Source organism: Macaca fascicularis, chromosome 2 (assembly GCF_037993035.2).
Source record: "Macaca fascicularis isolate 582-1 chromosome 2, T2T-MFA8v1.1".
NCBI classification, from domain to species: Eukaryota; Metazoa; Chordata; class Mammalia; order Primates; family Cercopithecidae; genus Macaca; species Macaca fascicularis.
In genome coordinates this window covers 26,659,285-26,677,479 of record NC_088376.1, presented here as the reverse complement: position 1 = coordinate 26,677,479, position 18,195 = coordinate 26,659,285, and the positions used below count along the sequence as shown (strand labels likewise).

Here is an 18,195-nt window from a genome sequence, read left to right as displayed (position 1 = left end):
TGAAAGCGAACCTTGTGACAGCGTTTCCAGTGATTTCCATATGCCATTTAAGTTCATCTTTACCAATACACTAGAGAGTATCCTTTATTATTCCTGCTTCACAGATTAAGAAACTGAGGCTCAAAGAGATCAAGTTGTTTGCCCAACTTCTCCCCACTCTTGAGAGTTGAAGCTAAGGTTCAAATTCAGTCTACAGAAACTAGAGTGACCAGTTCATCCTCGTACACATGAGACTTTCTGTTTTGACGCTGAAAGTCCAACATCCTGAAAACCCTCTCAGTCCTAGGCAACATGGAATCATTGGTCACCATAATTGGAGCTCAAACCATGGACCATGCGGTGTCTTGTAGAATAAATAAGTATGCTTAGGTTGGAAACTTAGACCTGATTTCCCACATGTGCATAAAGTGGTAGCTCATCTAACTGGTCTCTAAAGCGTAACTACTCAAAGTGTGATCAGTGGGTGGACCAGGAACATTTAACATCTGGGAGCTTGTTAGAAAGGCAGAATCTTAGGCCACATCTCAGACCCACTGAATCACGACCTATATTATAATATAATCTTCAGGTAATTTGTACAAACACTAAGTTTTGGGAAGCAAGATTTCAAAATCCTTTCCAGAACTCTATTACTGTGATCCTGAATCAACTACTGTAATATGGACTTCTTTTGGGTACCAGCTCTATAAAGGATCCCAAGTAGAAAGGAAGGGTTCCTAGCCATTAGGGATGTTCACTGTGGAAACCAGGGATGGGCAGCACAGGCAATGTGTAACCAGGCCCACACTTCATGCCATACACTGATTTCCGTGAGAGGAGACAACGTGTTGTGGGGAAAGAACCCAGGCTTTGGACTCAGACTGACTTGGGCTGGAATCCTGACCCAGCCAACTGCTGCCGAGGTGACCTGGGGCAATCTGGAACTTCCTAGGGCCTCAGGATGCTTTCTGTAAAATGGTTAAAATTTCCCATCTCAGTGGTCCAATTGGACTGCCAGTTCCGGCTGTCCTTCATAATTAACTGAGGGGTATTAAATGAAAATGCAGATGCCTGGCTCCACCTTTAGAGAATTTAGTTATAATGGACTGTGACAGCACTTTGACATTAGTATCATTTCAAAGTTCCCAAAGTGATTCTTTTGTACAGCCAAGGTTTAGGTCCACTGATATTCCCCTTAAGGCTGGTGGTGAGGTACCAATGGAATAACTCATGGCAGCCCCTGGCACAGGCAGGCATTCAGCCCATATTCAATTCCTCTTCTGGGAGCAGTGGCCACATCACCGGTTATCACCTACCAGCATCAGGGCTATTCACAAAGGGCAGATGAGAATTCTCAAAGGAAACCAAGAGGTCCATAAAGGTCATGCCTTGAGCTTCTCACTACAGTATTTGTACTTATTGATTTAAAAGTAAGAAAAAAACCAGATGGATACCATAAACAAAGTGATTCACCAGGTTAGTATTTAGGATCCTACACAACTTTTCTTTTAAAGGAAAAAAAATTAATCAATCTGCTTTCCAATTTACCTTATAACTGATACATTTTTCTTAGGATACAAATCCTAAGAATGCCCACAGACCTCTAAGCTATAGCCCTCCATTCCTCAGGGCAGCTAATTAAAACGCCTGATGGTAACGGTGACTTCCATATTGTGTGCTGCAAGGGAAACGCTTCCCTGCAGTTACGGTGGTGGTACCTGAAAACAAGAGCGTCGTAAGTTGTAAATTGTCACAGGACTTTACAAGCAGACCTTGATAGAAATCCTAATAATTCTATACGGGAGCAGAATATTTTGCCTTGATTTTTTTTTTTTTTAGTAGTAGGTCCATTCAGCCAAAGAAATCTGTCTTTAAAAGTACAGCAACACATGGAGGTATAGATAAAAATCAATACCGAATTCCTCTTCATTTCCTAAGCAACATTAATAAACTCTCTCGGGTTTCAATATGTCTATCCCCATTAGAGTCTTGGAGGGGAAAGAGTATGGGGCATGGAATCTCAGGGTTCCTGCCCTGCTCACTTTCTCTTCCTGCCTCTCAGTCTGAACTTTCCCACTGGTATAGAATAATGACAAAGAATAGATTAGATGTGGCCTCTAAGGTATATTTAAACCACAATACAAGAGGCTATTTGATGAAATAACCAAATGCTTCTCTCAATGTCCTCAGAAATCTCTGCTGGAATGTTAAACTGCAAAGCTGAACATTTATTTCCAAGTTGTTATTTTTCAAACTCCCCACTTCTTTTACTAATTCACTTGGTTTTTCACACCTTCATAACAAGGCCCATTTATACAGTGCTTTGCAGATTATAAAGTTTGTATTCAAATTTCATTAAACTTCACTGTCAGACTTTTTAACTGATTATATTTAATACTGATGCAAAGAAAGATTCACTAATTTGTCCAAAGCCACACTACCAGAAAGTGACAAAGGACCTACTTGAACAAGGAGGATCGGTGAAGAGCTGCTGAAAGCTCTTGAACCATACTTCCTTTCCCTGTTAAGTGTATCTTCCCCAACCAAACGCTCACTGATACTTGAGGTGGCTTTGCAGAAATACTCTCCCATTTAAATTGCTACTTATAGATCAGGGGTAAGATCTCCCTGCAGGTCTTTGGCCAATTTGTCCTGAGATCTGTTCTTGCTCTTCCTCTAAGCTGCAGAGGTAGAGGTTAAAACCTGGAGGGTACATTTCCCAGGCCACCTTAGTTGGCCTCGGCTCAGTTCTGCCAATGAGAGGCAGAAAACAATGGATTGGAGGGCAACAGAATGGGAGAAACCAAGGTATTTTTCTGTCTCTCTCTGAGTGTAATGTGGGATCCCCTCTACGATTCCAGCTCCTGCCAGGAGGCCCTGGGCCTCAGCCTTCAGGATTCTATCTCTTGTGTTTCCATCTATAACTATTAGTTTCTTGCTATTGCTACTCTATGAATTGTCTCACCATTCCCCATGTGGCTTCTATCACCTAGATACCAAATTATCTACATTAAATTATTTCTATGTAATTTACTAAGCATGGTTCCTAGTTTGACTCCAACAGGCAAAATCACTTTTCTCAATTTTCATACATTTGTATATGAGTTGGAAAAAAAGAAATAAAGAATTAAACTTAACTCACTGTTTACCATGTACTTTCCAGTGCTAGGCACTTTTATGTGTATAACATATTTTAGTCCTCCAAATAGAACCATGAGAAACATTATTATTATTATTTTACAAAGAAACAAAACATCAAAAATGTGAGATGACTTTCCCAAGGACACAGCAATACTGAAAGGAAGACACAGCAATACTGAAAGGAAGAGTAGGAAAAAGTAGGCCTTTTTCCTACTTATCAGTCATGGAATAAAGACTAGACTGGGATTCAATCTTGAACAAATGGTGGAGATGGGGTCACTGTAAATATCAAAGAGTTCGTAGCACAGATAACTTCAAAATTTTTCATAAGCATTGAGTTAAATAGTGAGACAGCAAAAACATACAATTAATATACAATTAGTATAAGTATACAATTAATATAAGCTTTAATATCTATACTAAATATAGATACTAGAGAAACTGAGGCAGTAGAGAAAGCCTGGATCCTTCCTGCCTGAGGCCAACTGTCTTAGTCTGTTCTGGCTGCCATGACAAAATACCACAGACTGGAGGGCTTAAACAACTGACATTTATTTCTCCCAGTTCTGGAGGCTGGGCAGTCCAAGATCAAGGTGTAGGCCTGGTTTGGTTTTGCTTAGGCTTTCTTCCTGGCTTGCAGCAGTTACCTTCTTGCTATAGCCTCATATGGTGGACAGAGGAAGCTCTCACATCTTCCTCTTCTTATAAGGGCACTAATCCCATCCTGAGGGTTCCACCCGAATGGCTTCATCTAAATTTAATTACCTCCTACAGGCCCCACCTCCATACTATCATATTAGGAATTAGGGCTTCAATTTATGCATTCGGAAAAGGGGCACACAAACATTCAGCCCCATAACACTGATGCATGCCTTCTAAGCAGAATTCATATTTTCTGACTATTAATGATTTGACGTAAAAAGACAAGGCAGAATAAAATTATAAATTATGTTCAGATTTCTGTTATGAATTGTGATTTCACAAAGTCAAGTCAAAACACAAACACGTATTGGATCCCAATTATTTGACTCATTTCTCTAGCTATTAGCTGGAGAATGTTTTCAAGTATTACTATTACAAATAATCTTCCATTCATAAAAATATCTCCCTACCCCCATTCTCCATTGTAAAGAGCCCTGAAGTAAGTCTCAGAAGTACTGACATAGAGTCTACACCTTAACAGTCACTAGCTTTGTGACCTTGAGAAAGTTGTGTCAGTCATCTGGGGCTCAAATTCCTCACCTAAAAATAGGAATAATTATATTTCGTCTACTTCCCACAATGGGTCATTTTGAAGATTAAAAAAGCAAAATGTTGACACATTTTGAAAAATGCAAATTGCTATACAAGTATAAGGGATCATGTTTATTAAAGTACATTTACATTCCTTATTGCATTTTTATCCTCAGAGCAATCTGCTGCAACTACTTTCCCTCATCAGCAAAATGCTTGAATATGAAAAAAGGTAAGTGTGAAGAGGCAACTTTACTAAAGCCCTGCAAATTGTAGGCAAAATTATGTTCATTTTCTTCTGCCATCATAAATGACAACCTTCAAAACTGGAGACCTTCCTAAACCTTTTCAGCTACTTGTACATCTAGGGTCTTTTCTCCACATCCCAGCCTGCTGGCAAGGGAATGCCAACATCTGGAGAAAATTCACTTAAGCAAAGTGAAGCTGAAAACTGAAATTGTGACCAGGTGAGTTACTATAAACTATAATTTTGCTATCTTATAGAATTTTAAGTATTTTTCAGATGGCCTTAATATTCTATAGAGTTAACACTAGCTTTATACTGCAGAGTCCTATGAAAGAAGCAACTGGAAACAGAAAAAAAGATTATGGAATTTATTACATTTAGTTTAAAATTTAATTTCTATGGCCTAGTCCTTACTAGGACTTGGGTTAAAAAAAAAACAAAAAACAAAAAACCCACTAGTGTTTCAGCAATGAAAGGGATTGTTTCTCTTGTCAATGCCGGAGTATTAGCTTTCATAGGGAATATCAGCCTTAGGGAATGCGTGGAGGAAGTGGATTCCCTTCCTCTCTGCTCTCCAACACCCATTCAGTCTTGCACATCCAACACATATTTCTAAGTGCCTGGCACTAAGAAGAGTGCTGAGGATATAGATTAAACAACATTTATCCATTAAAAACTCTCAGTCTACCAACCCCATTCCTGCTCCCATAGCACCCATCTTCCTGTGGGGCAGACAGCATTTTCTGTGAGCATCCATCCTGATACTGCTGCGGATTTCCTTTCTGACCTTGGTCAGGTTACTTTTCTTTTTCCTCTCAACTTACAGAAATGTGATAATGCATGTGGGCAAAAAAAGAAAAAAACTGAAAGATTGATAAGAAAGAAAAGAGATTCACTACATCCCAGCCAGTGCCCTAATACAGGTTCATATGCATTTGAGGTTTTGGAATCAAGAGGGTTTCATGAAAATACCTTCCATTTTAAGGGCTGTGTAAACCTGGAGTTCATATTCAATCAGGGCTGACTTCCAGCTGCTTCATAACGATTTTAGCGCTGCGACAGAGCAGAGCATCTTCCTATTTTCAATCCTAGCAATTTGGTTCAAGCATGATCTCAACCACTTTAAGCTTTGATATTTCTAGCCACCTCTTATGCTGTATTTTCTCTTAATGCCACCAATCATGTGTGAAATGCTGTTGCAAAACTAATCTTTGTGGGAAATGATATGTAATGGCTTCTTTAAAGAGAGACAGACAGAAAGAGAGAGGGCAGGGACTATGACCTTTGTTGTTTTTTGACATGGTTTTCGTAGTGCCATACAAATGGAAACATCCCTTTCTCAAGGTCAAAGTAGAAATAGGTTTCTGCTTATACAAGCATCATGCTTTCTTAGGCAGGAAAAGCTTTGAAAATGATCCTTATGACTTGATTTTTAGAACCTCTAATGTATATAATGGTTGCTAAACTTGAAAGCCAGCTGTGCTTAAAAAATACTTTAATATCTACCTTATTAAGTCAATACTTAATGTATTACATTTCAAATGATGTGAAAAGATCCAGGAATACATAAATGCTATGAATGAAGTATAATATTAAGTATCTATGTAACAAGGAACTATTTGACATTCCAGTATTAAACACACACACACCAACCAATACATCTTGTCTTATCAAGGGAGTGTTCAGGCAAAAGCAGCTGTGACCAAATCTTCTGGAATGGAAATCAGAAACCACTAATTTAAATTTTTCATTTGTTTTTTGGAACAATTATGTCACCCACGAAAGCGTAACTTTGCAAGTCATCATTAGCTCATGAATTTTGGAACTTATCCCTTAAATAAACGTATCTCATTTCCATATAATCACAACAACTATGGAGGTCTTTAAAAAACTAGCTTAAAATTTAAGGGTGTGATAAGGAATCCATGTTACTGGTATGTTGATCAAATTTGGAATTTGGCTTTTAAAATAAGAACTTCACGTGAAATTAAAAGGAGAATAGTCGTGAGGAAGAAATCTTTATGGTTTTTAAAGTTATCTTAGATTTCAGATTCTTATGCATGACCCTTTCTGATAGTATTCACCTGTTACATTCTCCAGCCCTGTTTTGTAGTAATTTATTGCATGTAATTTAGATTTAAGTGTAATAAGACATAATGGTCAGGACTTCAAGCTTTAAAAGGGGGACTTTAGACATAGAAGTTCCTTGCTGAATTATTCTCTCCCCTGTCAGCTGTGGGAAGATAGAAACACTGGCTGAGTGTTTAGAAATAGTCTAGTGGACCTAATTCTCCATAACAGATCACTCAGTACAAACTAATTAGAAGGAGTTAAATGTTTCCACTGAAACCACTAAAAAAGAAGATGTTTTTCTCTGCTGCCTGCTGCTTTCTGATCATTTCCTTCCTCATAACCTTGCCATTTAAATGTTTTTCTGGCACACTAGTTTGGAGGTGAACTTGGTGGTCCAGCTACAACCAAAAGTGTAAGTGCTGACTTGAGAATGTTCTAAACATTCCAGGGGAAAACAAAAGTCCTTCCTAAGACAATGTGCAAATGTGTCTACTATAGGCAGGGGAATAGGGTTATATCCTAGAATTTTCCTACTAGATTTTTTTTTTTTTTTTTTTTTTTAGCTGTTGTACTAAAAGCTTCCTCAGGTTTTTTTTTTTTTTTATTACAGGCACACCACCAAATGTGTTTCCTATTTTTCTTAGGCATTTTAATGAAGAGAGTTGATCCACAACTAACACCAAAGCGAACTTGAATGGTTCATTCACACTTTCTAAATTTTGCCTGCCCTTTTCTCTAGGTTTAATTAATATGTCATTAATAGTATCATTTAGGGAGAGCTCTAATATTTGCCTCTTAGTTCTGTTTAAGGTGTATCATTTCATTTTGTTTAGGAGTATTATCATGGGGGCAAGCCCCAGCTCCTTCTTGGCTATAAGCTTACCACAGTCTCTACCAACTTGACTCAGAATTGAAAGCTTACTGATATGCACCCACACAGAATTTCTTCAGTACATCAGCCTCCCATTTTCTCTCCCGATGGCAAAGGGTGAGACATGGCATCTCTCTGGCCAACCATGGGGAATCTGTGTGGTTGACATGACCACTGGCAACGACTCACCTATCCAGCAGTGGAGAAATGTGTCTGGCCAGATGGGAAGGGGGAGACGATTCAAACCTACGGTGCTTAGAGCTGGAGACAGTGCACAGTTACAACCTTCTGCCAGGTGCTGAGCAATCGCCAGGGTGCACTCAAGCAAAGACCCTGCCCTTCATACCAGCACAGTCCTCTTAACTAAACTGTAACTGGGCAGCTCAGTCCATTGTACTGACAACCACCCACAGCCTCTTCTCCTTAATCTAGGGAGAAGTCCCCCAGCTGCCTTGCTTTTATTTCTGGATAAATTATTAATGGCTATTCATCTTTGGCACATGTAATTTTTAACTATGTAAAATATTGATGGGGGTGGGAGGGTAAAATCATAAGTATTTATATTTTTCCCTTGCTTTTACAGTAAATCACACTCAGTTTGCTGACTGAGATTTTCCCTGCTTCCTTCTCCCATATGAACCTTATATTTAACTCCAAATAGTGAATGCAAGATCCAAGATCGATAGATTAAGTAACAAAAGTATCCACGGTGACTGAACAGCAAACTCTTAAATCATGGCACAGGAAGTACAGATGAGCGATTATTGAAAACACTGCACTAAAATCTCAATAGGAGATAAGAGTGAGGCTTAAGTCATTAGAAAGCTCTATTAGTCTGGTAAGTCTGAGACAGCACGCTCCAAACATGAGCTGTTCTTGAGATCCGAAAATATTACATATTCCACCAACTTGCACACACACAACTGACTCCAACTAAGCTAGGGCAGGGTCCAGTTGTCCAGTCCCAAGGGGAAGGAGGAATGAATTGAAGCAGATAGGCTGAGCCAGGCTATTCAGGCAGTGATTCTTCAGCTATATTTGAAGGGGTAGGGGGGAGGGGCAACACTGACAAATCAGATGATTTATAAAGGAAGTAAATATCCTGCTTTCATATCAATTCACCCCATACCATAGCATCACCGTGCTCTTCATCACGCTCTGCTGGGGACACAAATAAAGGACTTATGACACCTCTACCCCATTCTCACAAATCACCAGAAAAACCTAAGAATGCAGCATCGCTTTCCCTTTGTCCCTGTTCTCCCTGACTTGATAAACCATTTGCAGTTGAAAAATGAAGAAGAAAGTAATGGCCAACCAATTTGCAAAGTGAAAGCATTGTTTTGAAGAATTACCTGAAATCGCTACAATTTTGAACACAAACACATTAAGATACATACACATGTACACATATATGTGTGTACGTACATACATACATACATATATACATACATAGCCTTTAGGATTTTCAAACATTAGGATGCTATTGAATTTTAACATGCCTGAAGTATACTGCTTAATTCTTTTTGCCCTCGCTCTTGTACTACACATTTTTTTTTAGAGACAGGTGGGCTCCCAAAGTTGTGGATATCTAACAGCTTGAACCACAAGCTGCATAGCATACCCTGAAAGAAACGGCATTCCTGAATACCTAGGATTTCCTCTGGGAATAGAAAAACATTTCTTATACCAAAATTATGGTAAGGCAATGTTCAAGACACGGAGGGCAACTTTAGCCTTGCCTTTCAAAGAGTAGAGTGTCATCTGAAGTAAGTAGGACATCACATTTCAATTCGTACTATTAAAAACTTGTGTTACACAATGAAACTGATTACCCTATGAATCACTCTGCTTTACAAGGGGCTGAACTAGCATACAGTTAATAACACGAGCTAGCCCAGTGAACATTTCTCCAATAGTCACACGATAATCCAGTACAGCATGGATGGCCTTTGACCAGTACTTTTAGACTTTACTGCTATTCTAACTGGCCCTACTTCCTCAGGACAATCACATAAGGAATTGTTGCAACAGGGTGAAAATATAAACTAAAATTATAATTTCATCACCCTTCAGTATCATTACTGATGCCGAAATTTTATTTTGTCCAAAAGACTTATTATCTTTACAAGCTTTTCCATTTATGAAAATATATGCATGATAAAGTCTAATAGTGGCCAATAAACAAGCTTACCACCTCCATCACTACCCACTGGAAAGAGATGGTTTTTAACTATAGATTCTGCTTAAATTTGGTGAAGCAATGAAGACTGTTTCTTCCAAATCATTTTCAGTTATTTTAAGACTTCTTTTCTAATATGACACAAATTATAGGGAAATCAAAACCGTCAAGACAACTAAAGGCATTTAGCTTTTGGAACTTAGGTTCCTTCCACACTCTCTCAAATGTCTCAAAGACTAAAGGAAACAAAACAGAGCAAATAGTACATACAGAAATAAATGCCCAACAAACTAATAGTGCCCCAACCTAAGTTTATCTAAATACCTCTTTAATCTGAAAGAAGACTCTAGATTTAATATTGAAAGCAAATCAAGAAATCAGAGAATTTGCATCTTGGATACATTTCTAGCCCCTCTCCAGTTGCTCTATCAAACCTTTTAATATCACATAGATGCCCTTAAATGATGATGCCAGATGGGACTTACAGAAGGAAAGCATAACTTCAGAGAGGACGAACAAATATTCAGTCCTTATCCTTGACTTCTTCTTATTTAGTGAAGGGGCTTGCCTCCTGTACTAGCAGTAAGTTGCAGTGTTAAGAGTGCAAATGCCCAGCTCCAAGCCCACTTCCAGTGCTCAACTGATAGCTCAGATCTAAGCCTGAACATGCTTTCTGGAAATGCAGGCAGCTCAAGTGAACACCTAACTGAGGTTTCTACCGTGGCACAACACTAAACTGCACAAATATTTGACAGCTCCGAGACCTCTAAAGGTTTAAAGTAATATGCATTTTGTGCTAGGCTGCTCCTAGCTAGACAGAGCACTGAGATGATATAGAGAAGTGTTCTCAGCTGCTCAACCATTGCTCACTAGAGAATGTTTTCCTTCTCCGCCTCTGAACAAGAAAAAACAGCAAATGCTTAATGAAATGCTCATATTGACTAAGCTTTCACAGCATCAATAGTATAGGAACTTTGTTTCACATTCCATTAAGTTTGCTCATGACTTCCCACGCTGCACCATTTCTCCTTCACCTAGCTAAAACAGCCAACTTCATTCGGGCAAATCAAGGCAAAGTTTGCCCCCCCCCCCACCCCCACGTCCCTGTCTCTTTTCTTTTCCAACTTAAACTCATCCACGGCCAAATTAACAGCCCCAATAGTGGCACAAAGGAAGCTTTGAAGGCTGCACCGGCTTGGTCCTCCAGTTGCCAACTGGAGGTAGGTTCAATGTAATATATTCTTGCAGCTTAAATAATTTTTTAAGGGCTTGTCTGCACTGATGAAGAGCCGGACACCCCCAGAATTACATCATCAGAGTGAACACTCACCAAAATACATTATGTTTCTCATTAATCAGACAGCTGGAATCCCACCGCGTTGTCTTCAGCATCAGCTCTCACCCAAGGCTGGCACGCAGAGCAGAGCCGTTTCATGCTACATTCGGTGGAAATGTCCCCGGCGTGGAGAGCAGTGAGCGCCGAGAGCGTGCCTCCTCCGCGGGTTGAGCGCCTTGCAGCCTGCCTTTCCGGGGCTAAGATCCCCGGCGGCTGGAGAGTGCGCTGGGGCTGCCTGCTGCACTGCCCATCCTTACTGTAATCCGACTCCTCCTTGCGATGTCCTTGCCGCGCCTGTGACATCAGGACTGAGAGTACTACAAACAGACCCCTCCACCCCACCCCACCCCACCCTGGGTTAGCAGCCGCTCCATGAGGTGCTCCGATTGCCTGCCTGGACCAACCATGGCTCTCGGGAAGCTTTGACGAGCCCAGAGACTTGGGAAGGGGCGGAGTGAGGGGCGCGGGAGGCTCTCTTAAAGCGAGAAGGGTCTCGGGATCCACGCGGGAGCACACAGGAGGATTTCACCACTGTGCAGGAGGGACGTGCTTAAGGCGAGTTCTGCCATTAACGTGTAAATTAGACAACACTTTTACCCCGCCCCTCCTATGAATGCCACCATTCTCTCCAAAATTTAACCTCCTCTACCAAGTGAAAACGGCAGTACGAAGAGGGATGGTGCCGTGCTTGCGTTCTCTTTGCTGTGGGCTTGAGGGTTTGTTGTTATTTTTTGTGATGTTTATATATAAGAGGAATAAAAGGAACGCCAGGGACCATTGCTAGGGTAATAGAGGTTTACACTTAGAAGTGATCAGGTCCCAGAAAGCTAGTACTTGGTGAAGAGTAATTTTTTATTTCTTGAGTGTTCCCTGAGCTAGGTTGATAGAAAGATATAAAGAAAAATAACTGGTGATAAAAGTCACATCTCAGTTGCCCAGGATTTGCTGCCTCCCTTAGTAGGTAGTTATAAAGCACACTGAGGCTGAAATGATCTTTGACCTCCTGAAAGGGAGAGATGATTAGCCTGAAGGGCAACCAACATTGTGTCATAATTAAAGTCCAGTCACCAATTTAATATAGCTACACACACACACACACACACACACACACACACACACACACACTCCCATTAAATTTGAGATGAACAGTCAAGAAAGGCAAAACTTAGCAAAGCCTCTGGCTCCTCCAATGGTATAATGAATTGCAGTCCTTATCTTACATAGGAAAGTATATTAGAAAGAAATCCCTGAAAGCTATGCTGATTAATACTTAAATGCACAACATGGAAAAAATAAACTCATACAGCACGTTTCCTTTCCTAAGGACTCATCACTTTGGGAACCAATTTACGTACTGGGACATTTGAACTTATAAATTTCTATAAAAATTTATGAAATTAAGAACCAAATATAAACAAAGAACTGTAGTCTATGGAAGAACCCAATTGATACATTTTTAATCTGGGCTTTTATAAAACTATGATAGCAAATATTTCTACATTTTGATATTAAAATATTCTATGGCAATTCCTTACACAATTCTATGTCTCTTGGTGGATTTAATGTGTATAGAAATTAGGGGGCTGAAGCTCATAATAACAGCTTTCTGTGCAATCTTGCATAAAAGCTTAACTCTGATTCTACCTCTGTGAAAAGAGTGCAATGAACAATATCCTCTCTCACACTAGATTGTAAAGAATTTGGTGAGTGAAAATAGGTAAGCAAATATAAATCAGAAACATCACGGTGAATCTTAAGATAAATCTAGTACTGTTCTTTTAGAAATACTCCTAATTTAAAGCAACCAGAGGAAAATGTAAATAGTACAGGGTATTAACTTTTTTACTCCCTTTTAAAAATTAAAATAAAAACAATGTTACAGGCAAGTGTTGAAGAAAATGCATAAATGTTTTTTCCTTTTGGACAAATGGAAATTGTCCAAAAGTACAATTAATAGTTCTTCCCTCAGGCAAAAGAACCATCTGTGGTAGAGCCTATTCATGAAGCCTGTAAGCTGCCTTGACCTCCTACATGTGCTAGGGGGCACTGTAGTTTAATGTTAGTGCTTTGGGTCCATTTGAGTTCCTGTAGTTGGAAGATGCAAGCATTGAGAGTTGCGTTTCAAATAGGAGATTTGAAACACTAAAGGACTATCTTAATCATTAATAACACCCTTGCATTTGCATGACATTTTACAGTTAAAAGGCACTTTCACATGTCATCTTTATTACTAACAAATTGAGATATAGAAAGGTGGATATTACAGATGTCACAAATGAAGAACCGGAGGCTCAGAGATGTTAAGCAACTTTCTCAATGATGTGATGAGTAAGAAACAGTTGTCTTACTATTTGTTCGTTGAATTTATATTAGAGTTCTCCAACAGGTTTCCTTCTTCAAATAAATGTGCTATTTATAATGGCTCAAGTAAAAGTCACCCCCAATAAAACAATGTCACTGCATGTTCTAGAAACAAATATATCTATATGGTCACAAATACATCAGCAGGCAGTATTTGGTAATAGAACATGCCAATCTTTGCCTGGTAGTATACCCCAAAAAGCAGCATGTAGCCTTTGAAAGAATTTGGCATTCTAGAAGCAACTGAGTGTAGTATCTACACAAAGTAATTCTGTTCAAACAGAAAAGGAAGATGTCCTTTTAATTAAAGTTGTATGCCCCCGCTTCCCTGCAGTTAAGAGTTATCTGGACTGTAGAAGCCTAAGAAACAAACTTGTTTATCTCTGGATGGAAAACAAGTGCCTTTTGTTTTAATTTTATACTTTTTACTGTTTTATATAAACTATTTTATTTATTTGTATATATTTATAAAGAAAAAAATGCAACTTTTTTTTGATTGTCGTTGTTTTGTGTGTGTGTGTGTTTACATTTTTTTTTTTTTTTGAGACGGAGTCTGGCTCTGTCACCCAGGCTGGAGTGCAGTGACCGGATCTCAGCTCACTGCAAGCTCTGCCTCCCGGGTTCACGCCATTCTCCTGCCTCAGCCTCCCGAGTAGCTGGGACTACAGGCGCCCGCCACCTCGCTCGGCTAGTTTTTTTTTTTTTTTTTTTTTTTTAATAGAGACGGGGTTTCACCGTGTTAGCCAGGATGGTCTCGATCTCCTGACCTCGTGATCCGCCCGTCTCGGCCTCCCAAAGTGCTGGGATTACAGGCTTGAGCCACCGTGCCTGGCCGTGTTTGCATTTTGTACTTTGACCAGCATCTCCCTAATACTCTCGCTCTGCAGCTCTGGTAACCATTTTATTCCTGTTTTTATAGAGTTTGACTTTTTTACACTCTACCTGTAAGTGAAATCATTGGGTATTTGTTTTTCTGTACCTGGCTTATTTCACGTAAGACAACAATGTCCTCCAGGTTTATCTATATTGTCACAAATGAGAGGATCTTCTTCTTTTAAAAAGTTGATGGAATACTATTCATATTCCATTATGTATATATGCGACATCTTTGTTATCCACTAGTGGACACCTTGCTTGATTCCTGAGTAATACTGCAATGAACATGGTAGTACACACCTTTCTTCAACATACTTTTTTTAAAAAATTTTGAACCATAATAATATCCAAATGAAGCCACAGCTGATCTTGGCTAGACAGAGGATTGTGAACATGCCAGCTGTGCCTGAGAGATGCTCTCATATGTCATCTCAAGGGATTGACTTAGCAGCTTCTAGGGAAGAATCTGGTTCACACCCTGACCTTTATCTGTCTCTAAGAGTCTGTGAGAACCTAGGAGCTTCTGAGGGTAAATTAAGTCAGTTCATCTGGGGTCAGCTATAGCACCAACCTGCTTGCCAGATAAAAATATACCTAGCACTACTAAAACAAAGGATGCCTTCAAACCACTTACATATTTTGAATTAAAATATCATGGTAGGGTGAAAATTTTTTCTGTGTTCTAAGATCCAGGTAGCTGCCTGCCTTGATTCCTCATCTCATTCAAATCTTGCTCAGAGGTTTATCAGTGTACTGATTCACTCTCCTCTTTTTCCAGTTTGAAACTGCCTTTGTCCCTCCCCTGACATTTCTTAACTGCCTTTCCTCCCTTATTTTTCTCCATGGCAACTATCATCATCTGACACACTATTTTAGATGTCTGTTTATTTTTGATTTCTCTTCACTGGAATGTAATCTCAGTGAGGGCAGGGATTTTATCTGTTCAATGCTATATCTACAGTTCTTAGAAAGGTACCTGCTACTTCTCGTTATACCATAAATATTTGTGAATGAGGGAATAAGTGAATGAATGAATGGGCATCCTAAGTACAGCTGTATTGTGTGTAAGACATCATACTTTTCTATGTGCCTGAAGTCAGTTCTTTGAGGTTGATGGTGTTCTGTGCAAAGTGTTTACACAAATTGAATTTGTCCATGCTTAGCAGCAGCTGTTCTTAAATTCCATTCAGTACAGATGCCAGGTGGTACTGCAGGCCACAGTTTGTGAGCGTGTTTGTCCTTTCAAATTCTCATAGCTGTATGGAGCAGAGATTTAGATTTAGCATGAGTTAGCATAGCTCAGTTGTGTCTTCCATTGCCTTACGCTTGGCTTTAGTTTAGTCCATCTTTATCTTTTATCTATAATGTAGCAATAACATTTTATCCAGTGTTCCTGATTTCAGGCTTGCCCATGTCTAATTCATTCTCCATATTAGATCCATTACTATCTTTAAAAATGGTATGATCATGCCACTCCTTTGCTCAATGTTCTTCACTGTTTCTATATTTTTATCCACCAAGGTAGTTAAGGTCTTTGACAACCAGGTCCCTATTCGCTTCTCCATTTGTAAATACTTTGTCCTTCACAGTCTTCACTGTGTGAAACCGAATGTATGGCTATAATTCGCCTGAAGACTACATTCCCTTTTACCTGCTGTCTCTACTGAAGCAATTCGTAATCAATCTTTGGGTGTCTGTTTAAATATTACGTCTTCTGAGAAAATCATTTTTCTCACCAAAAGACTAAACGAGGTGTTGTTTGTATTTTTTTCATATAGTACACTGTACTAATTCCTACTCTAGCATTTAAACTTAGTGTGGGAATTTGCCTTTACCTGTATGTAACCCAAATGAAAGAGGATTTTCTTTTTAACTCCATGACCTCATACAAATCCATTGTTCAATGAACAAATTCATTATTTATCTATTAATTCATTCAACATTTTTGAATAAATTTAACATCTTTGAAGCCTATTATGTGCCAGGCACTGCAGAAAGTACAAAGGATAAATGGGGAATACACCTTATGAGCGCCAGGAAGAACAACAAGGCCAATATGCCAGAGTAGAGTAGATCTTAAAAAGCAAACTAAGAGTTGACTTCAAATAGGTAAGATAGAGCCCAGTTCAGTAGAACTTTTAGGCCATTAGAAATAATTTGACTTTTATTATGACTTACATGATATAACTTTGGAGCAACATGATTTGACATGCTTTAACAGGTTCACTATGGCGGATGTATGAAGAATTGACTAAAGGGAGCAAGGACACATGCAAGGTGACCAGTTAGGAAGGCTTTGTAATAATCCAGAAAAGAGAACATGGCTTGGACCAGGGAAGAAACAGTGGTGGTGGAAAAAGTGGCCAGATTCTCTACATGTACCAAAATGGGTCCATAGAATTTTCTGATGAGTTAGATAAGCAATGTAAGATTTTTTTTTTTTTTTGAGACGAAGTCTCACTGTTGTTCCCCAGGCTGGAGTGCAAAGGCAGGCACAATCTCAGCTCACTGCAACCTCTGCCTCCCTGGTTCAAGCAATTCTCCTGCCTCAGCCGCCCCCCCCCGCCCCCCGAGTGGCTGGGATTATAGGTGCCTGACACCATGCTGGATACTTTTTGTATTTTTAGTAGAGACAGGGTTCTAACATGTTGGTCAGGCTGGCCTTGAACTCCTGATCTCAGGTGATCCGCCCGCCTTGGTCTCCCAAAGTGCTGAGATTATAGGCATGAGCCACCGTGCCCGGCCAAGATTTTTTTTAAAGTAGTGGATTATTCACAATTTGAGGACTGAGCAAATGGTAGGACAGAATTTCCATGAAATCAGGAAATAACTTTTAGAGAACTTGCTTTGGGGGAGGCTAGAAGGTGGTCAGTGTAGGGGAATAATGTTTGGTTTGACATTCCTATTATATCCAAGTAGAAGTGTTTCATAGTAGTTTGGCTATACAGGTCTGGAGCTCAAAGGAGATGTTTGGGCTTCATATTTAAATTTGGAAGTCATGATTTTATAAATGATAATAAAATCCATGAGATCAGATAATATCTTTTAGGAAGTATAGATTGAAAAAGGAGAAGAGGGTTAACACTAAACACGGAGTTATAAGAGCAAAAGCACAAGTATATGGGTAGTTAGCGATGAATATTTGTTGAAAGTATAATAACTTTTGAATGCATGTGTGTTGACATATGAATGACATGTGCTGGAAGGCTATTTTAAGCCTGAGTTGGCCTCTAGTATACCACCACTCAATGTCAAAACAGTTTGAAAATTACACAAATAAGTTGCCCATATGGAAACAACTACCTAATTCAATTTATCTGTGTAGTGTTTGAATCAGAATTTTTTAAGTTGTGTAGACACTGCTATAAACTCATAAATCAATTTTATGATCAAATTCTTACTTGATGTTTCCATACAAATTAAATGCCTGGGTCATTATGGAAAATTAATTGCCTACAAGAAAAAGTACTAACATTGTGCTAAGGATAAAAATTCTAGAAATACCATAATATTCCAAAATTCTAGATTTCACTGACTTTGGAGACATATCATAAATTTCTCTTTTTCTCTCTCTTTATTTTTTATTTTTTAGATGGAGTCTTACTCTGTTGCCCAAGCCCCAGACTGGAGTGGCGCAATCTCAGCTCACCACAACCTCTGCCTCCTGGGTTGATTCTCGTGCGTCAGCCTCACTATAGTCACAGCCTCAGCTGGGACTACAGGAGCATGCCACCATGCGGGGATGATTTTTGTATTTTTGATAGAGATAGGGTTTTACCATGTTGGCCAGGCTGGTCTTGAACTGATCTCAGGTGATCCAACCACTTTGGCCTCCCAAAGTGCTGAGATTACAGGTGTGAGCCACCACACCCGGCCTAAATTTATTATATATGTGA

At 39.4% G+C, this 18,195-nt stretch overlaps 1 protein-coding gene across 4 annotated transcripts in view; it reads right to left on the bottom strand.

Moving 5' to 3' along the window:
- Positions 1-18,195, bottom strand: part of ZNF385D (zinc finger protein 385D) — a 990,373-nt gene that overhangs the window by 338,759 nt on the left and 633,419 nt on the right. For 2 of the 4 annotated variants that reach the window (XM_005545661.5, XM_074030897.1), the window contains exon 1: positions 11,057-11,372. The exons of the other annotated variants lie outside the window; for them this stretch is intronic. In XM_005545661.5, the coding sequence (XP_005545718.1) occupies positions 11,057-11,078 (22 nt within the window). In that variant the 5' untranslated portion in view covers positions 11,079-11,372. Of the gene's footprint in view, positions 1-11,056; positions 11,373-18,195 lie in introns of those variants that run through there. 4 annotated transcript variants of the gene reach the window in all.